Source organism: Diceros bicornis, chromosome 8 (assembly GCF_020826845.1).
Source record: "Diceros bicornis minor isolate mBicDic1 chromosome 8, mDicBic1.mat.cur, whole genome shotgun sequence".
Classification (NCBI taxonomy): domain Eukaryota; kingdom Metazoa; phylum Chordata; class Mammalia; order Perissodactyla; family Rhinocerotidae; genus Diceros; species Diceros bicornis.
In genome coordinates, this window is record NC_080747.1 from 39,531,969 (window position 1) to 39,554,798 (window position 22,830).

The following is a 22,830-nucleotide window of genomic DNA, read 5'->3' on the forward strand; positions in this document are numbered from 1 at the left end:
CAAACACAGTTCTGTGAAAACAAAAGATTCGAGAAATCTAATCCACACCAGGGAGAAAAGAAAGTAGTGTATTTAACAAGCTATACCACCACCTAGTGGAGAGAATTATTAACAATAATTAACACAATGTAGACTTGGTTATTCTAATAAATTTATTTATCTCAGAACAGCTAACAAGATTTCCTTTCTGCTTCATCAGTGCAGATTATTCCCATGCTTATTAATTCCACAAACAAATATGAATATCACATAAAGCTACATAATGAAGCATTAAGCAATCATAATTTCTCAACAGTTTACCTGAGAAAAAGCCAAAGCTAACAGTAAAAAGACAAATTCAGCAAATAAATCTTTCAAAATATAGATAATCTAATTTACTTTATGATCTTTTATCAAAAACACTAAGAATCAGAAAAATCAATTAGTTCCCCTATAAAAATGATGGGTACTATGAATCTTTGCTAACAGAACAAAAGATGTTTCTAAACAGCTCTTTTTAAATAGGCTTCAGAGGGAGAAGCTGACACAAACTGCAAAGAAAAAGTCAGGTTTTCTGTACTTTCAAGGGAAAGCTCACAGTCTTATATTAATTTAATCCAAAATTGATAGAAAATGTTCACATATACTCAGCCTTACCTGGCCATTCCAAAATCAGATACCTTCACAACTCCTGCCTCGTTTACTAGACAATTTCTGGCAGCCTGGAAAGCATTACAATGGTATATTAGTTACAAAGTTCCACAATAAAAATAAGAAAATATAAGTTCTGTTTATATTAAATTTAGTGCAACCCAGTCAACATTTGCAGAGGTGTCTCTATAAAATTTTTTTACCCCTATGGAAATGTCTTCAACATATATTTGAAAGAATGGATAGAAAGACAGGTCAGAAGTCATATGTGCCTTCTTTGAATGTTTGGTAGAATCCTATCCTTCTCAAACTCTTCGAAAAAATTGAAGAGGAGGGAAAGCTTCCTAACTCATTCTACAAAGCCAACATTACCCTAATACCCAAACCAGACAAAGACAAAACAAAAAAAAGGAAAATTACAGGTCAATATCACTGATGAACATCGATGCAAAAATCCTCAACAAAATACTAGCAAATCGAATACAACAATACATTAAAAAGATCATACACCACCATCAAGTGGGATTTATTCCAGGGATGCATGGATGGTTCAACATCCACAAATCAATCAACATGATACACCACATTAACAAAATGAAGAATAAAATCACATGATCATCTCAATAGATGCAGAGAAAGCATTTGACAAGATACAGCATCCATTTATGGAAAAAACTCTCAATAAAATGGGTATAGAAGGAAACTACCTCACCATAATAAAGGCCATATATGACAAACCCATAGCTAATATCATTCTCAATGGAGAAAAACTGAAAGCTATCCCTCTAAGAACAGGAACCAGACAAGGATGCCCACTTCCACCACTCCTATTTAACATAGTATTGGAAGTCCTACCCAGAGCAATCAGGCAAGAAAAAGAAATAAAAATCATCCAAATTGGAAAGGAAGACGTGAAACTGTCACTATTTGCAGATGACATGATTTTATATATAGAAAACCCTAGAGAATCCACCAAAAAACTTTTAGAAATAGTAAATGAACATGGTAAAGTTGCAGGATACAAAATCAACATACAAAAATCAGTTGCGTTTCTATATACTAACAATGAAGTAGCAGAAAGAGAAATTAAGAATACAATCCCATTTACGATTGCAACAAAAAGAATAAAATCCTTAGGAATAAACTTAACCAAAGAGGTGAAAGATCTGTACACTGAAAACTATAAAACATTGTTGAAAGAAATTGAAAAAGACACAAAGAAATGGAAAGATATTCCGTGCTCTTGGATTGGAAGAATTAACATAAGTTAAAATGTCCATACTTCCTAAAGCAATCTACAGATTCAATGCAATATCTGCCAAAGTTCTAACAACATTTTTCATAGAAATAGAACAAAGAATCCTAAATTTATATGGAACAACAAAAGACCCCCAAAATCCAAAGGAATCCTGAGAAAAAAGAACAAAGCTGGAGGTATCACACTCCCTGGTTTCAAAATATACTACAAAGCTATAGTAACCAAAACAGCATGGTACTAGCATAAAAACAGATACACAGATCAATGAAACACAATCAAGAGCCCAGAAATAAATCCACACGTCTATGGAAGACTAATTTTTGACAAAGGAACCAAGAACATACCATGGAGAAAGCAAAGTCTCTTCAATAAATGGTTGGGAAAACTGGATAGCCACATGCAAAAGAATGAAAGTAGACCATTATCTTACACCATACACAAAAATTAACTCAAAATGGATTAAAGATTTGAATTAAGATCTGAAACCATGAAACTTCTAGAAGAAAACATAGGCAGTACACTCTTCGACATCAGTCTTAGCAGCATATTTTCAAGTACCATGTCTGACCAGGCAAGGGAAACGAAAGAAAAAATAAACAAATGGGACTACATTAAACTAAAAAGCTTCTGCACAGCAAATGAAACCATCAACAAAATGAAAAGATAACCTAACAATTGGGAGAAGATATTTGCAAACCATATATCTCATAAGGAGTTAATATCCAAAATATATAAAGAACTTATACATCTCAACAACAAAAAAACTAACAACCCAATTAAAAAATGGGCAAAAGACCTAAACAGACATTTCTCCAAAGAAGATATACAGATGGCCAACAGGCACATGAAAAGATGTTTAACATCACTAACTATCAGGGAAATGCAAATCAAAACTACAATGAGATATCAACTCACGCCCATGAGAATGGCTTTAATTAACAGGCAGGAAACAACAATTTAGATGTGGAGTAAAAGGAACTCTCATATACTGCTGGTGGGAGTGCAAACTGGTGCAGCCACTGTGGAAAACAGTATAGAGATTCCTCAAAAAATTAAGAATAGAACTACCATACGATCCAGCTATTCCACTGCTGGGTATTTATCCAAAGAACATGAAAACACAAATGCATAAAGATACATGCACCCCTATGTTCATTGCAGCATTATTCAAAATAGCCAAGACTTGATAGCAACCTAGGTGCCCATCAAGGGATGAATGGATAAAGAAGATGTGATATATATACACAATGGAATACTACTCAGCCATAAAAAAGGAGAAATATGGCCATTTGTGACAACATGGATGGACCTTGAGGGTATTATGCTAAGCAAAATAAGTCAGAGGGAGAAAGTCAAATACTGTATGATCTCACTCATAAATAGAAGATAAAAACAACAACAAACAATCACATAGAGACAGAGATTAGATTGGTGGTTACCAAAAGGAAGGGGGGAAGGAAGAGGGCAAAAGGAATGATTAGGCACATGTGTATGTTGATGGATTGTAATCATTCTTTGGGTGGTGAACATGATGTAATCTACACAGAAATTGAAACATAATGATGTACACCTGAAATTTATATATTATAAACCAATGTTACTGCAATAAAAAAAATAAATCATGCAAAACCTAAAAAAACGTAAATAAAAAATAAAGTAAATAAGAGCTTGGAAAAAAAAAGTCATATGTGTAATAGGTATTATTACATAATCTTTACCAACTGTCACACCTAAATGAGGACTTATAGAAGGGTCAACCGGCTTTTTCCCCTACCATTTCTATTCTTATTAAACTATCTGATTTTCTTATTGATAGTGACAACATCTCTTGAAGTCCTTAATCCAGGTTCTTGCTAGGTGAGCTTAATAATACACAACCATCAAAGTGATGAGTGAACAATCTATTACCCAGTGGCTTTGCTCAGTGGTTGTTCATCCTGATCCCAGTCAAAAGAACAGCTATGTAACATAGTTTGCTTTGTCATTTATGATGTTTCCCATATATTATAACATGATATACTAAATTGATCAAATACAATTCTGGATTATTTAATTTATATTCTCTTGCCCATTCCTTAATGTTACAAGGTTCAAGAAAATAGTTTGGTAAAAAGACATAGTATTTCTCAGAAGAAAGACATGATAACAATCTTTTTAATGCCATAACCCATGGACTAAGATGTATTTTTCTTCCTAACACTTCAGACTTATATTCTCTGTATGTGGCAATTCCACTTATATGAGGTTATTTCCTACTGAACGCATTTTAAGACTCTCTTCCAAAGTGACAGTTAATGCCCATTTCCTGGATTGCCTCTAGCTTTCTTTGAAGATACCCTATAATGCCTTCACTTGATGGTCACCAGGATTCTTCACCCAGGACACAGGAGCATCAGCATCTTCCCTTAAGGGGTGACACAAACCTACCATATAATGTCAACATCATAGGCACAAACATATCAAAACTGCTTTCACCGATATATGGTCTGTGTGAACAGGTGTAGTCTGCCATACTCATGTAGACACAATTTTCATCAGTTTTATAAATACAAAAATGAGGAAGGTGCTTAGTTCACAAGTTTCCATATGACAAAGAGATGTTCTTTATTATCACTGAGCATAATGATAATAATAACTAATGTTCTGGGGGTGGTTTTGTGTGTGTGAGAGGAAGATTGGCTCTGAGCTAACAGCTGTTGCCAATCCTCCTCTTTTTACTGAGGAAGAGTAGCCCTGAGCTAAAATCTGTACCCATCTTCCTACATTTTGTATGTGGGATGCCGCCACACATGGCTTGACGAGTGGTGTGTTGGTCCGCGCTCAGGAATCAAACCTACAAACCCCAGGCCGCCAAAGCAGAGTGTGCAAACTTAACCACTATGCCACCAGGCCAGCCTCACAATAACTAATGTTATATATACCATGTCTTCTATCTTACAAAGTCCTTTGCCCCAATCATATAATGTGATCTTTAAAACAATCTTGTGAAAAAAAAGCCCAAGACCAGATGGCTTCACTGGTGAATTCTACCAAATGTTTAAAGAAGAATTAACACCAAACCAAATTTCTCAAACTCTTTCAAAAAATTAAAGGAGGAAACACATCCAATCTCATTTTATTAGGTCAAAACTACCCTGACACCAAAGCCAGACAAGGACACTACAAGAAAAGAAAATTATAGGCCAATATCCCTGATGAACATAGATGCAAAAATGTTAAACAAAATATTAGCAAATAGAATTTAATAGCACATTAAAAGGATCATACACCATGACCCAGTGCGATTTATCGCTGGGATGCAAGGATGGTTAAACATATGCAAATCAATCAATGTGATGCACCACATTAACAGAATGAAGGATAAAAATCATATGATCATCTCAATAGATACAGAGAAAGCATCTGATAAAATTCAACATCCTTTCATGATTAAAAACTCTCCAAAAGCTAGGTATAGAAGAGGTATACCTCTGTACCTCAACATATTAAGATCATATATGACAAACCCATAGCCAACATCATACTCAATGTGGAAAAGCTAAAAGCTTTTCCTCTAAGATCAGGAACAAGACACGGATGCCCACTCTCATCACTTCTATTCAACATCGTACTGGAAGTCCTAGCCAGAGCAATTAGTTAAGAAAAAGGAATAAAAAGGCATCCAAATTGGAAAGGAAAAGTGAGATTGTCTCTGTTTGCAGAGACAATATATAGAATATATAAATTGACAATATATAGGAAATTCTAAAGACTCCACCAAAAAATTGTTAGAAGTAATAAACGAATTCAGAAAAGTTGCAGAATACAAAATCAACACACAAAAATCAGCTGTGTTTCTATTCTAACAACGAAATATCTGAAAGAAATTATGAAAGCAAGCGCATTCACAATAGTATCAAAAAAATAACATATCTAGGAATAAATGTAACCAAAGAGGAGAAAGATCTGTATACTGAAAACTACAAGACACTGGTGAAAGAAACTAAAGAAGATACAAATAAATGGAAAGATATTCTGTGTTCATGGGCTAGAAGAATTAATATTGTTAAAATATCCATACTACCCAAAGCAATCCACAGATTCAACGCAATCTCTATCAAAATTCCATTGCCAGTTTTTCACAGAAATAGAAAAAACAATTCTAAAATTCATGGAACTACAAAAGATCCTTAATAGCCGAAAGAATCTTGAGAAAGAAGAATAAACTGGAGGCATCACACTGCCTGATTTCAAACTAGATTACAAAAGCTCTAGTAATCAAAACAGTATGGTACTAGCACAAAAAAACATATACAGACCAATGGAACAGAATAGAGAGCCCAGAAATAAACTCATGCATATATGGTCAACTAATCTTTGATAAGGTGCCAAGCACACACAATGGGGAAAGGATTGTCTCTTCAGTAAATGATGATGGGAAAATCAGATATCCACCATGCAGAAGAATGAAACTGTCCACAGAAAAATTAACTTCAAATGGATTAAAGACTTAAATGTAAGACCTGAAAGCATAAAAATCCTAGAAGAAAACATAAAGAAAAAGTTATTTGACATGGTTTTGGCAATGATTTTTTTGGATGACACTCAAGCACAGGTAACAAAAGCAAAAATAAATAACTGGGGCTACACCAAACTAAAAGCTTTGACACAGCAAAGGAAACAATCAACAAAATGAAAAGGCAAATTATAGAATGGAAAAAAATATTTGTAAACTATATATTTGATAAAGGGTTAATAACCAAAACATATAAGGAACTCATACAACTCAACAGCAAAAAAGCAAATAATCCAATTGAAAAATGGGCAAAGGACCTGAATACACAGTTTTCAAAAAACATACAAATCTCCAATAGGTACATAAAAAAAGTGTTCAACATCACTAATAATCAGGGAAATGCAAATGAAAACCACAATGAGATATCACCTCACACTTAGGATGGCTATTATCAAAAACACGAGATAAATGTCAGCAAGGAAAAAAAGGTGGAGAAAGGAGAACTCTTGTACATTGTTTGTGGGAACATATATCAGTGTGTAGCCACTATGGAAAACAGTATGGAGGTTCCTCAAAAAATTAAAAGTAGAACTACCATATGATCCAGCAATCCCACTTCTGAGTATATATCTGAAGGAAATGAAACCAGTATCTTGAAGAGATATCTTCACTCTCATATTCATAGCAGCATTATTCACAATAGTTAAGATATAGAAACAACCTCAGCGTCTATAAATGGATGAATGAATAAAGACAATGTGGTATATATACAATGGAATATTATTCAGCCATAAAAAAGAAGGAAATCCTGTCATTTGTGACAACATGGATAAACCTGGAGGACATTATCCTAAGTGAAATAAGCCAGACAGAGACCAACAAATACTGTATAGTATCACCTATCTATGGAATGTAAGGGGAAAAAAAGTGGAACTCATAGAAACAGAGAGTAGAATGGTGGTTGCCAGGGGCTGGGAGGTGGGGGAAATAAGGAGATGTTGGTCAAAGGATACAAACTTTCAGTTATAAGTTTTGAGGATCTAATGTATAGCATGACGACTACAGTTAATAATACTGTATCCTATACTTGAAATTTGCTAAAAGGGTGGATTGTAAGTGTTCTTACCACACACACAAAAAAGGTAACCATGTGAGGTGATGGATATGTTAATTAACTTGATTGTGGTAATCATTTCACAATGTATACATACATCAAGTCATCATGTTGTACACTTTAAATATATACAATTTTATTTGTCAATTACACTTCAATAAAGCTGGGGGAAAAAAGTCTTGTGAGCAAAACAATAACCCACAATTTACAGATATGGAAATAGAGTCTAAGAGAGATTAAGTAACTATCCTAAAACATATCTAGGAAATCAAGTCTTCCATTTCTAAATCCTCAACTCTTTATTATGCCCTAAATCTAGAGACAACATAGCACAGTAGTTATAGAACCCTAGAGCCAAACTCCCTGGGTTCAAATCCTGACTCCACAATTTACTTAACCACTGGTAAATTATTTTAACCTATTTGCACCTCAGTTTCATCATCTGTAAAATGAGAATAATAATAGTACCTTCGTCTTAGGGGTGTGATATGATTAAATAAGTTTATATTTATATACATATAAAATATATATCTATATTAAATAAGTGTTAAATACCTATTAGTGGAATGCCTCTTTAAAGTGATTGTTAAATTTTTAAAAATCCTTTGCTGCTATTCTAGAAGAAATGCATCCATGCTTTATGACAAGACAGTTAAAATGAAAATATGGAAAAGAGTCCCAGGCGAGAATCACATTTTTTTGGTAAAAGAAACATCTTCAAGGTTTAACAGGGCAGTCCTACAACATGCTGAAAATAGACACATTTGGGAAGAATAGGCAGAGAAGAAAAAGAGAAAGAAAAGAAGAATGGAGGAGAGAGGGAGAAAAAGAGAGTAAGAGAGAGGAAAAATTAAGAAGTGTCTATAGGCAGCCAGTCCCATGGCCTAGTGGTAAGTTTGGCACACTCTGCTTCAGTGGCCCAGGTTCAGTTCCCAGGTGCAGACCTACACCACTTGTTGGTGGCCATGTTGTGGTGGCGACCCACATACAAAATAGAGAAAGATTGGCACAAATGTTAGCTCAAGGTAAATCTTCCTCAAGCAAAAAGAGAAAGATTGGCAACAGATGTTAGCTCAGGACAAATCTTCCTCAGCAAAAAAAAAAAAGAAGTGTCTCCATCACAATAATTTAGAACCAATGACAGAAGATTACTTTTTCTAGTACTTTCAGGAGTTAACATGGGCCTCCATCTTTTCCCAGTGATTTGAGAGATAAAGAAAATGAACCAAAGGATTTCTGTTATAGTTTCTGCTTACAGTGTATGGGGTGGAAAAGAACTTAGGATTTAATCAAAGGATGAGTCAACCCCTAACTTCCCCATATATCACCATATGCAAGTCATTTTACTTCTCTGAAGCTAATTTTCTTACCTATAAAATAATGACAGTCAGAAAATCTACTATGACTAGCCATCTCATGGGATTATTTGGAGATCAAATAATTAACGCATGGTAACTCACTTGAAAATATCACCTATGTAATTATGTATTATTTATGCAGGTGCCTATGCAATTATGTATTCTATCTATTAGATTTAATAAAGATCTTTCTGTTAAAATTATGGGGCAAGTTAAACTTACCAAGTTTAAAAATAATGCTAAAATATTGTAGAGAACAAAAATTCCATATGAGTATATCATTGCTCAATTGCTGGCCCAGTGTTACAAAGGAACTGGGCCAATGAATGGGAATACAGGTGGTTTATCATTACCAGATCTCTGTGGATAAAGCTGTTTCTCTCCAGGTATTCCATTCCTTCACACACATCTTGACACATGCTCAGCAGCACGTCTCTACTAAAATGACCTTGTCTCTGTCGGAGGAAATTCAGAAGACAGCCCCTTTCCATGAACTCAGTAACAATGTAAATTGGTTTCTGCTGGGTGCATACACCATACAGCTGTACTAACTTCGGGTGTGTCAGTTTCCTGGGAGGGAAGTCAAGCATATACATAGTTACTAAAGGAAAAGAAACCACAAGGGGTATTAGCTGGTGAGGGGCCACTTTTCAATACAAAAAGGGGAACCAGAAAGAACACAGTAACTTACATCATCACTTTAGCTTCTTCTATGAAGTCCTCCTCACACATGGCACCTTCTCTAATAGCTTTGATTGCTACTTTGTACTGAGCTCGCCACTTGCCAAGCCTCACCACTCCAAACAGTCCACTACCCAACTCCCTCATAAAGGTCAGCTCTGAAGGGTTAATCTCCCATTTTTCTGTGACACAGAGGGGGAAAGTGATAAAATTTAATAAGGAGAACACAGCATGAATCAGTGGGAAACAAAGAAACTATAAGCAAGGTCAATCTCCAAGTTACAGGATAATACAATTTCCAGTAAAACACAGAGCAGACTTGCATCCAGCATCTAACCTGCAAAACATGGCTTTCCATCCTCTGGGGAGGAGGCACTCCTTCTAAGCTGTCACAATACAAGCCAAGTGAACTGAAGAAGGCAAGAAGACGCTGCATAATAGGTTAATAATAAAATAGCTTGAAAGTTAAAGGTATTTTTTAAAAAATTCCTCCTTTACCACTCTTCCCCCTCAGGGTTTTGTGTGTTTTTTTTTTTTAATTCCATCAAGTTGGAAAGAATTTAACCTGCTGTTTAAAAGGCTTTTTTGCCGGAAGCAACAAAGACAATCAAGTTGGATGCCTTCTCTATCACCTCCACCCGTATTTTCCTGTGAGTAACCAACAAAGCCGGTGAGAACCAGGAAAGGCTTTGATTTATTTTAGATGTAACATAGTAATGCTTATTTTTCACTGACAGCAAGTTTTCTGCTGAATTATGAATAATGATGAAAAACCTAGGTTACTACAGCTGTAAGTACAATCATCTAAAAAACCATATTATAAACTTATAAAAACAATTCCACTATGTGGAATTCTACACATCTAAATCGGTCTTGTGATAATGGATTCTTTTCAAGGAAAATCAGCCAATGCAACCACAAAATGAGTTACCGTAGCTGAATCCTGCAGTGGTTGGTGCACTCTTCTCCTTTGCGCTAACTGGGTACCGCAGCCTTGTGACAAGACCTAGAAATCAGAGAAAGTATTGCAGTCGAATTCATTCTTAATCATTCTGCAGGGGAAAGTGCTACACTAGAAACTCACTCATAAAATTCATTTATTTATTCACTTAGTGCTCATCCTGTGTGTACATACAGCACTGTGCTATATGCTGGCAGAAAATAAAAAGAGAGGAAGGCAGGAAGAAAGAAGATGGTCCCACTTTCTGAGTTGACAATTTCATATTTTTATGGAACATAAACAATTAAAAAATATATATATGGTTTTATTCATTCAACATTTTCTTTTAGATACTACAGTGTTTATCAGGCATCATGCTGGCATATTCTCTTCTCAAACATTTTAAAAGATGTTAAAAGGTTTCTAACGGTTACTATCAATTATTATTTCATGTTCTTTTCCAATATGAGATCTGAACTATGAAAGGGAAATACAGTAGTCTACTAAAAATTAAAGTGATTCACCTGCCATAACTCAGTATTAGTAATCTTAGCATAAAAATCGGGCTCTAAAATATCAACAACTGGGAATACCAACTACTGGAAATCAGTGAGATACGTTAAATCCTTTAAGTTGCTTACAGTACTAAATAAGAAGAAATGGCAGGTAACTCTCCTATAAACACCCATAGCACTCTGTACATCTATCTCATAGTAGCTTAATATTGTTATACTTCTCTGTCTCCCCCACCAAATGGTAAGGTCTGGGAGAGACAGGATCAACGACTATGTAGTCCACCACAGTATCCCTGGAACCTGGCACAGTTCCTGGCATGCAATAGGCACTTAACATATGTTTGTTAAATGAATGAATTGAGATAATGGTGAAGAATAAAATTTACACAAGAAAACAAAAGAAAGAACACAGGGTGGGCCGGCCCCGTGGCTTAGCGGTTGAGTGTGTGCGCTCCGCTGCTGTCGGCCAGGGGTTCGGATCCCGGGCGCGCACCGACGCACTGCTTCTCCGGCCATGCTGAGGCCGCATCCCACATACAGCAACTAGAAGGATGTGCAGCTATGACATACAACTATCTACTGGGGCTTTGGGGGGAAAATACATAAATAAAATAAAATCTTTAAAAAAAAAAAAGAAAGAACAGGGGAATGTGAATACTGAAAAAGAAAATAGAATAAGAGACAAGAAAAAGTTCTTTGGGAGATCAATTGATATGAAATTAGTTCCTCTAATGTTAAACACAGAGTTACCATATGACCCAGCAAATCCATTCCTAGATAAGTAACCAGGAGAAATGAAACATGTTTCTACGCAAAAACTCGTACACAAATATTCATAGCAGCATTATTCATAATAGCCAAAATGTGGAAACAACCCAAATGTCCATAAACTGATGAATAATAACAAAAAGGATAACCAAAATCCACACAATGGATTATTATTCATCAACAAAAAGGAATGGAGTACTCATACATGCTACAACATGGATGGATATCAAAAACAGTATGCTAAGTCAAAGAAGCTAGTCACAACAGACCACATATTGTATGATTCCATTTATATGAAATGTCCAAGAACAGGCAAATCCATAGAGACAGAAAGTAGATTAGTGGTTGCCTGGGGCTGGGCTGGCGAAGGGGGTGTGTGTCGGGTGACTGCTAATGGGTACAAGATTTCTTTTTGGGATGATGAAAATGTTCTTAGATTATGGTGACAGTTGGCACAACTCTCTAAATATACCAATAACCACTGAATTGTACACTTTAAATGGGTGAACTTGATGGTATAAACACTATATCTCAATAACTGTTCTTATCATTATCTGAGAAAAGTGAACAGTCACAAATAACAACAGACTTTGCAAAAGGTGCCTTTGATAAAATTTCAAAAATTAATTTTCATTAATTGAGTTAGGCACTTGGCTATCTCCTGCTCAGTTACATCTTTAAGTCAAAGGCTAGAAATCTTTCTATCTCATCCTGTAGAGCCTCGATGGGCATAAATGTGGTTTCTGTTTTTGTTTTTGGTGTTTGGTTTGTTCCCACTCTGGTGGTAAGTGTAGCAGAGACGTAGGAAGATGGAAAAACTTGTCTGGGACACAATTACTCTAGTCTTTGGAAGTCTATAGGCCTAAACCCTGGTCTCATCTGACACCTTCTGTGACAACTCCGACACAGACATATCTTTGATTTTAATTTAGTATTGTTAAGGAAAAAAAAATATTCAATGACACTTTTAAAGATGGTATGGCAGACTTTATTTAGGTCCATTGTGACAGGCATAGGGACCATTGTGATAGGATTTTAGAGTAGGGGAGAGAGATTGGGCTCAACTCCGAATACAGTGTGGGCAAGTGGAAATTTATAGCCAAGGAGCAGGGTGGGGGTCAGTGGACGGAAAATTACTAAGAGAAACATTAGGGGTAATGGGGGGAGGTGGGGGGGTTCTAGCTAAACCAATCTCATAGGATTCTTGCTGAAGATAATTCAGGGTGGCCAGACATCACCTAGGGGATGGTGGAGGATAAGGAACTTGATCAGATATTGAGAGTGATCAGGTATCTGATATCAAGGGTTGGGGGTTCTGGTTAAACTGATAGCAGGGTTCTTGCTAAAGTGGAGTTTACAAGAAAGTGCACAGATGGGCCTAGGAGATAGTTCAGGAGCCTGACTAAAGTTTGGTCAAGCAAAGAGTCTTTGTCAGGACCAAAGATACAAATCATAGAAATGTGAACATTTACCACATATGATAAGAATAACTCAAGTCCTAAGGTCAAGATAGCGTTTTTTATGAAACTTGATACTTAATACTTTTAAATCAATCACATTCTATAATTAAGTAAAAAATAAAACTGCTCAAGGAAGAATTCATCACAATGTCTGATCACTTTAATCACTACCTTATATTTGAAATAGGTTTTAACGGGCCGGCCCCGTGGCTTAGTGGTTAAGTGCGCGCACTCAGCTACTGGCGGCCCAGGTTCGGATCCTGGGCGCACACCAATGCACCACTTCTCCAGCCATGCTGAGGCCGCGTCCCACATACAGCAACTAGAAGGATGTGCAATTATGACATACAACTCTCTACTGGGGCTTCGGGGAAAAAAAAGGAGGAGGATTGGCAATAGATGTTAGCTCAGAGCCGGTCTTCCTCAGCAAAAAGAGGAGGATTAGCACGGACGTTAGCTCAGGGCTGATCTTCCTCACAAAAAAAAGAAAAAAGAAAAAAAAGAAATAGGTTTTAACATCTCACTTACCTGCTGCATTGTGCTTATGATATTCAATAATCTCAGGAATTGAACCAAATGCATGTTTTTCTGCCAGATAATACTTCTTTGGGGATGTTGTTGTTTCCTTTATATGGTAATGCCTGAAACCCGATGTGCCTTCCCTATAACAAAAATCAAAATGTGTTAGAACCAAGTTGAAATAATGTAACTTTACTCTTAAGATATTTTCTACCACGTAACCACAGAGTCCCTACATAGGGCCCCTTCTATTATCTGCATAAATTTTACTTTTCCCCACGTTCTTCTTAGCTTCGCTGTTCACATTAACAGATGGAGTTTTTAAAGCAGCCGCTGATAACAAACGTGGTCCCTTGCATGAGATCATAAAAGAGAACATTTACCAACTCCATTTACCAACAGTTAAGTCTTAAAATAGCTATTAGCTGCCTACTGCTCTGTGTCCCTGCAGTTGGAGTAAACTTGAAAATGTCTAGAGGACTTACAACTCTAAAAGTGACTAAACTAGACCTATAAAAAAATATACAAATTCTATGTTAGATATCTTTCTAGAACACAGATCTTCTCAAATCATCTCTTGCTAAAAATCCTTTCAAGAGAACTCCCACAGCTCTTAAAATACAGCACAGACTGCTTGATGTTGATATAACCTGACCTCCACTTTTATCTCTCAGGCTTCTCTCTCCTCCCTTCACCCCACCCCTCCCATTCTACAATCCAGCTACAATACACTTTTGTCAGTTGCGCCAACTCACCATATCATCCCTCACTTCTGGGCCCAGGCAGTTTCCTGGATCAGAAACACTCTTTCCCCTCCATCCAACTTTTGCCTGCCTCCCCTGTCATATCTCAGCTTAGATATCATTAGACAACATTAATAACTAACCCAGATGCGTCTGGGCTATGTACACCCCACCCCCCCGACACACACACACACATTCCCCTCCTAGCATAGCACTTACTCATATACTACCATAACTGCCTGCTTGTCTGAAGCCCCCTCTAAACTATTGGAGGGCAGAGTCTGTGTCTACTTTGCTCACTGTGGTATCCTTAGCGTTCAGCGCAGTGAACAGTAATTATTTGTGGAATGTTGCCAAAGTTTCTACAGTCATTCTCAAAAAATATATATATGGAGAACTATGAGAAAAAATACTGAAATGTAAATATGAAAAATAGAATAGACTTTAGAAATCAAGTTCAGGTTTTCTTTTTTAATGCTGAAATACAGAACACTTTTTGAAAATTAGGAATCCATACAAACTGTATATGAACTTTATACAAAAACTCTAAATAAATTGAAAAAAAAGGAGAGAGTGGGACTACTTACCCTCCAAATTTTGTATACAGGGAGACTGTGTACATGCCTGGTTGACTGGAATCCCTTACCATAAAACCACCTTCTTTATCCTAAAATCCAAGTTAAGAAAATTTTTTCAATCCAATAACAAATATCAATGCCACGGAGAAGATTCAAGAACCCAATCTTATGATTTTATGATTATTATCCTTTGCCTAGAGAAGGCTTTGGAGAAGCACAACTTACCAATAGGGCGTGCCCACATGACTCGCCACACTTTACATTACTGGGCCATGAGGTTAGTTAAAGAAGCACACTCACAATTCCCCACAGTCACAAATCTTCACACATACCAGTATGAGACGTTTCAACAAGATAATCTCTCAGGGCCCTTCTGGAACTAGCAAACAAGATTTTGCAATTCCTTTAAGTCCTGGGCACGTGGGGAAACAGTTACTGAAAGATGTACTGCTTAATGATTGGGTTTCATTTTATATATTTTTCATATTTGCTATAAGCTTTGAATCTTAACTCAATATCATCTTCTATCCACATGGCATTTTTCCCATAAATATTTCAGTGCTCTTTATAAGAATTCTTTTTTTTAAAAAAAAAATCCTTAATCCTCCTGCAAATCGATGTTAATATCACTCTTTACAGAAGGGGAGAGAGAGGCACAAGTGATTTCAGCAGAGAAAACCAAAAGGCAGAAACAACGCTGAATGACTAAAAGATAAATCCTCATCAGGTTCCAAGCCAAAGAGCAAGAAACAGAAGCTAGGAACCACGTCTCTACCAATAACACCACAATCAGTCTCCAGCACTGAAACTGCTTTAAGATGAAAGTGTGTTTCATAGTTGAAAAACAAAATAAATTTTATTCTTATTCATAGGAAAGACAACGGAATTAAATAAAGCCCCACAAATAAATCTGATAAGAACAGTTAGGGAAAGATCATAATAGTTAATTGATCAGTAAAAAGTATAATAGCTACCATATGTTTATTGAGATTTTGTTTTAACCTGTTCTAATATGTGGATTTACTTAATCCTCAAAGCAGTCCTAGGAGGTAGGTACTACTGTTATCCCCACTTTACTTCACCGGTAAGGAAATGAGGCACAGAAAGGTTGGATACCTTGCCCCAGATCACACAGCTCATAATGAGCAGAGCCAAGATTTGGGACCCAGGTCTTCTGGCCACTCACTCCCCCACAGCTGCCTCTCATTGTGGGGTCAGCAAGGAGGCATGTAAGAATGCTGTGGAGGGGGAGGCGTGGTTACCTGTCATTTAAATCAAGCAAAGTCACTTGCTATTGTTCTCTTAACATAAACTAAAGAAACAAATGCCCAACAAAACCTTGACTGGGGGTAATAAGCAAGAGATAAAGTGAGAAATCGTGGGTTTCAAAGATTGGGAACAATTACTAAATAGAATAACTAGATCATAAATGCAGAGAATTGTAGACATTACCTTCCACTCCAACCTCCTTATCTTACAGACGCAAAAAACAGACTAGAAAAGCCATGGCTAGTCTTGGATCTCCTTACTCAGTCCACTGTAGTTTCCTCTACACAGTCACGAGTCACTTAACAGGGATACATTCTGAGAAATGCGTTATTAGGTGATTTTGTCATTGTGTGAACATCACAGAGTGTACTTACACAAACCTAGATGGGATAGCCTACTACACACCTAGGCTCTATGGTACTAATCTTATCGGACCACTGTGGTGTGTCATTGACCAAAATGTCATTATGCAGCACATGACTATACTACATTTTATCCTTTCATTTTATTTCTTTTTCAAGTGTAAGAGTTTTAGCACATCTATTTCTTTTGGTTTTTTTTATTGTGGTAACATTGGTTTATAACATTGTATAAATTTCAGGTGTACATCATTATACTTCTATTTCTGCATAGATTACACCATGTTTACCACCCAAATACTAATTACAATCTATCACCACACACGTAGCATGTCTATTTCTAAAGGCAACTAAATATTTTATTAAAACTTCATTTATAGAAGATATCACATAATATTGATGTAAATTACTCTAAAATAACTTCAAGTAAAAAGGAAAAACACATTTAAGTACTAACAAGGTAGCAAAGGATAAATCAGTAAGAAAGAGAGTAAAGAAAATGTTATCCAGGTATAGCTATTACCTATTGTTATGGGTTTAATTGTTTTCCTTCAAAAAAGATACACTAGAGTCCCAACCCCCAGTGCTTCCGAATGTGACCTTATTTGGAGATGTACAGAGGGAATCAAGCTGTGGTCACATAATGAGGCCACTAGGGTGGGTCCTAATCCAGTATGACTGGAGTCCTTACAAAAGGGAAATTTGGACACTGAGATAGACATGCAAAGAGGGAAGAAACACAGGGAGAAAAGGAGAGAGACCTGGAACAGATCCTTCCCTACAGCTCTCAGAAGAAGCCAACCCTGCTGCCATCTTGATTTCAGACTTCTAACCTTCTAACCTTTCTAGAACTGTGAAACAAATTTCTGTTGTTCAAGCCACTCAGTTTGTGGTCCTTTGTTATAGCAGCCCCCAGAAACTAACTCACCAGTACTAACTTGTAAATGATTTAAAAAAACTAAAAATCTGTACTTATAGTATTTTTTAGGCTTTAGAAACAGAGGTATGTGAAATTACTTATTAGGGATTAGTTACAATTAATTTGTGTTGAAACCAAATCCATGAAACAAGCGCAAACACTTACTTCACTTCTGAGGAGTTGCTCTGCTTTGCTTCTATTCATATTTCTGCAATACCATCTGAACAGAAAAAGACAGATTTAAGGCAGGTTTTTTTAAAATTATTTTTTATTCTTTTTAACAATTTAAAAAAGGTAATATTGCTCATCAATAACAAATACAATAAAATCACTCATAATCTCAGTAATCAATAAGGTATCACTCACAATCTCAATAATATAGACAACCACGTTTGTAACATTTGAGTGTATATACTTCCAGACTTTTTCTAGCCATATTTTTATGAAGACACGTATATATGTATTCTTATTTTTTTTATCGAAGTGTAATCAAACTATACTTGTTGAACTTTTCCTATATGTAAACAACAGACATCTTTACAAAGCAATGTAGTTCTAGGCATCATGGTATGGATGTGCCATAATTTATTTAAGCAATTCTTCATTATTTAACATAAAAATCATTTCCAATTTTTCACTGTTATAACAATAGCAAGAATGAATTTTACTCCACAGACTCAAACATGCAGGAAATGTCACTTTACACTATTGTCTTTAATTCAGATTAAATCTTATCCCAAGCCCTGATCCGACCAATAGGCAGTAGATTTCATCTCAAGTCATTATGGAGGCTCCCCCATTGAATTTCACGAAGGTCTCAAGTGACAAAAGAAACAGAGCAAAACAGAAGAGCAGGCCTCCTGGGTCTTCCAGACTTACTGGTTCTAGCACAGCCCCAAGCTCTGGCGGTCACTTGAGGCTCTACTGTAGGAATCCCACCACGGCCAAGCTGCGCCACCCACCCTCCCACCAGGTCCTACCACCACTCTGTGCCACGCCCCCAAGGCCCTGCAGATCCGTGCCCCTTTTTAATCCTGGGGAACTCTTTCCCAGGGAAAGATGGATGCTGCCACCTCATCCTCAGAGGTACTCTCCCCCTCTGCTTCCCCCAGCCCAATCTCTCCATGAGAGTATAAACCAAAGAACACGGACTCAGACTGCTTTCTTGGGCCTTCAGTTTTAAACTTGTTTTGTTTTGATTTTGGTTTTGGTTTGTTTGTTTTAGATGCTCTTTTATGGGCAGAGAACCCTACCCATCACAGTCATATTTCCTGAGGCTTCCAATATTATGAAACCAGCTTGGCCCCTCTGAACATTTGAATTTTCCACCCCTGGTCCAGCCTTTTATAAAAGAACCAGCACCTGCTTTTGGCCCAGCAAACACCCCGAGACAAGTGAACACAAAGGCCTTCCCTGATTGAGGAAGGGAAGAACACAAAGAACAAACTACCATACGAGATCTTTTTTTGTCTGGATTCTTTTATGCAGTTGTATCGGCCAAACACAAATTACAATCTCAATACAAGCTGATGATTGTTATTTTATTTGGAGCCAGATGTGATTAACCAGGCCTCAGAATTGTGGGCATTAAGATCTCACTGCTGTGGACCCCACTTTACGAACGGAGACCAAGTTCAGCAAAATTGCAATTCTGATCTGCATGCAATTGAGATCTGAAGGCAATTGAGAAATATAATAAATGAGGAGAACAGAATGGATTCTGTCCCAAAAGCTTTTCCACTGATACAAGAAACACTTGTCAGGATGCCAAATCTAGTTATAAAAATTAATTAAGGCAAGGTAACTGGAGCTCTCATTATGCATTATAAATCAACAGGACCTGAAAGATTAAAAAAAAATCTCTTTATTAATAAAAGAAGATCCAACCCCACATCTTCACAGCAAGAGTAAACAATGGAGGTTTAGTCTCACGTTCAGATGCAAGAAATCAGTAAAGCTAAATGGTGGTTCTCTAGAGGAAATTAGATACAAGATACTCAGAGAAAGAAAGAGGGCCTTCTCTCACCTGGTAGATTCAAGCTCCTGGGAAGGGATAAAGGAAATAAGGAAAGAAAAGGAACTCACTGCACAAAGGGCAGGTTCTTTGAAATCCTGTTCCGAGGGGACACTTACATGGCATTTGCAGATTCCGCAGAAAGAATGTTTTCCCTCCTTTATAAGATATAAACTCAGACCTTTCAGGGTATGTTGAAGGAAGGAAAGGAGGAAGGAGTGATGAACAAATTAACAGATGAATCAACTAGCGGTGAGTATTTCCTAACGGTTCTTCGTGGCTTCTGTCCCTCTTCTATGATGCACAGCACCAGATGAGAAGGGAAAGCCAACAGTGGCTCTGCTTAAGTCACCCTATCAGGAAGAACCACACCCACGGGTAAGATGTGAAGGAGCCCACATGGTGCCACACAGATGCCAGCCCACGGACATCTCTCACAAGCCCGTCACAGAAATGCCTCTGTTAGAGGCTAGTAAGCTCCTCTGGATGAAGGAACTATACATCTACAAAGAATGCGCAGGTTTGTAAGTAACCTGTCGAGCGATATCAACAGTGAGAACATATCTCAGTGAGAACACTGAGAACAGGTTGTTCTTAGATATCAAAACCCTAATGTGAATGAGGTTTTCAGATTGGCTAAGTCACTTCAAAACACTCCAGAGGAATAGGACTTCACAGTGGTGTCTGAATAGAGTGGAAAAAAAGATTTGGGGACACTCAGTCCTTTCTGGAAAGGTCAGATCCTGGCCAAGCATCTTGGAGAGTGTGGGCTGGATAAATTGTAAAAAGACAACAGGTATAGGGGCCGGCCCTGTGGCTTAGCGGTTAAGTGCGCGCGTTCCGCTGCTGGCGGCCCGGGTTCAGATCCCGGGTGCACACCGATGCACCGCTTCTCTGGCCATGCTGAGGCCGCGGCGCACATACAGCAACTAGAAGGATGTGCAACTATGACATACAACTATCTACTGGGGCTCTGGGGAAAAAAAAAAGGAGGAGGATTGGCAATAGCTGTTAGCTCAGAGCCGGTCTTCCTCAGCAAAAAGAGGAGGATTGGCATGGATGTTAGCTCAGGGCTGATCTTCCTCTCACACACACACACACACACACACACACACACAAAAGACAAGAGGTATAAATGAAGAAAAAATAGAAAACAACCAACCAACCAACCAGCTATAAGTCTTTGCAGTTCTCTGATTTGGCCCTTGCCTCCCACGCCACCCACTCAAAGCCTTATTCTAGACATTTTCCTGTTCTAAGGGCCCTTTAATTTCTGTCACCTTCTTCCTTTAACATCTTTCCATCAAGAACATGGTCTTATTGACCATCACAATGAACCCACTTTCTTTCCTGCAGCAGTTCCTCTGCTCCTCTCCTCCCCAAACTGTGACCTGGGTGTGGACGTCAGAACTGATAGCCCTGGGAGCTGCAGGCCTGGCCATCCTGAATCCAGCCCAGTGGACAGTCTGTTGCCTGGGACTCCTGCTAGGCCCAAACAAACAGCAGAAGAGCTTTTGATTCAACAACAGGCTTTGTAACCCTAGGGACATTTAAGATGTGTTATAGGATGGGCTGTAGCAAAAAACAACACAAACCATGGAATGGGAAGACAGCAGAAGAGAGGCACTCTGACCGTCCACAGTGGGAACAGGTTTCCCCTTTCTCATCTAGCACAGTGCCATATGGAATCCCCGACCACTGGGCAGATGGTGGAGGGGACCCTCCCGCTGGAGACCGTACACAGCAAGTGAATTCACTTAATCACGGAGAAGAGGAAGGGAGTCTCTCAGAAGAGAGAAAATTTCCAAACTAAGATATATCCAAAAAACTCATGGCAATGAATCATAACCTTCATAAAATTCTTATTCGTAATCCCATGAGTCATAAGTGGCGTTCTCAAATTTAGATAAGGATTATCTGATTTCCAAGCACACCCCTCCCCAAATTATCAGTTAGTTCTCAGATCACTTTAAAATCAGGTCCAAGTTTTCACCTTTTAGCGTCTTCCCTAAATCTAAGGATTTTGCTACATTTTCCTAAAATTTAAGAACAGAAACACTATTTTATTTACATTTTTTTAATACTCTCACCTACTTCTAAAACAACTTTGAGGGATCACACCACTGAGTGCTGTGACTTTTGAACCTATTAATCCTTTTCTAGATTTTAAGGTAGACTCATGTTACAGGAAGTGACATGGACAGAAGAAACAGCTTCTTGTTGTTGGCGGCGGTGGTGGTGTTTTTTAAAGAAGTGAACGAAGCATCAATACACCATCTCAGAATGACCACAAAAGAGTATTTGGTATATATGAGCCTCTCATTAAAACCTGGCCATGTGCTGCTAGTGGGTATATAAATAGTACGCCCATTACTTTCTCCAGAAAGCAATCTGACACCATGCATTAGCAGTCTTAACAAGTTCATAACTATCCTTTAGCCCAGTACGTAAATTTTTAGAGATCTAGCTTTAAGACTAGATAAGCAGGAAGAATCCCAGTTATTTTTACATAGCAAAGATGCCTAAACAACATAATGTCACACAAATAAGGAAATGATTATATGTATTGCACATCCACGAACCATATGCCTGGTTGTACCCCCAGGGCCTCACACAGTGCCTTATACATGCTAAGATCTCATTAAATATTTGATGAATTTATGACTGAATGAAATATACTGCAGTTATGAAAATGTTTTCAAAGAATACTTAATAGCATAAGGAAACACACTCATAGTATACTGTTAAGTGGAATAAATAGGATATAAAACAGTATATACAGCATGATTCTATTTTTTTAAAAAATAGTAAAAATATTGAAAGAAGATATACTAACATAGAGGTCAACTCTAGTTGATTTATAAGTAATTTTTTTTATTAATATTTTTCATACTTGCAAACAATTTTAAAATAATCATATATTGATTTTTTTTTTCCCTCCCCAAAGCCCCAGTACATGATTGTATATCCTAGTTGTAAGTCATTCTAGTTCTTCTATGTGAGCCGCCACCACAGCATGGCAACTGACAGACAGGTGGTGTGTTTCCACAACCGGGAAGCAAACCTGGGCCACCGAAGCAGTGAACACCAAACTTTAACCATTAGGCCATCAAGGCTGGTTCATATATTGTTATTATAGTTAGAAAAAAGAAACAATCAAACACAATTTTTTAAGGGCCACTCTGAGAAACTGTATTACAATTTCTTGAA

The 22,830-nt window shown here is 37.4% G+C and overlaps 1 protein-coding gene across 6 annotated transcripts in view; it reads right to left on the minus strand.

Annotated features, from left to right (window-relative positions):
- The window catches only part of TEC (tec protein tyrosine kinase), a 137,246-nt gene that overhangs the window by 4,142 nt on the left and 110,274 nt on the right, over positions 1 to 22,830 (minus strand). For all 6 annotated transcript variants that reach the window (XM_058547011.1, XM_058547015.1, XM_058547014.1 and 3 more), the window contains 7 exons: positions 17,772 to 17,826; positions 15,069 to 15,148; positions 13,748 to 13,881; positions 10,468 to 10,542; positions 9,547 to 9,718; positions 9,209 to 9,425; positions 637 to 701 (listed from right to left, as the gene is read on the minus strand). In XM_058547011.1, the coding sequence (XP_058402994.1) occupies positions 637 to 701; positions 9,209 to 9,425; positions 9,547 to 9,718; positions 10,468 to 10,542; positions 13,748 to 13,881; positions 15,069 to 15,148; positions 17,772 to 17,826 (798 nt within the window). The remainder of the gene's footprint in view (positions 1 to 636; positions 702 to 9,208; positions 9,426 to 9,546; positions 9,719 to 10,467; positions 10,543 to 13,747; positions 13,882 to 15,068; positions 15,149 to 17,771; positions 17,827 to 22,830) is intronic.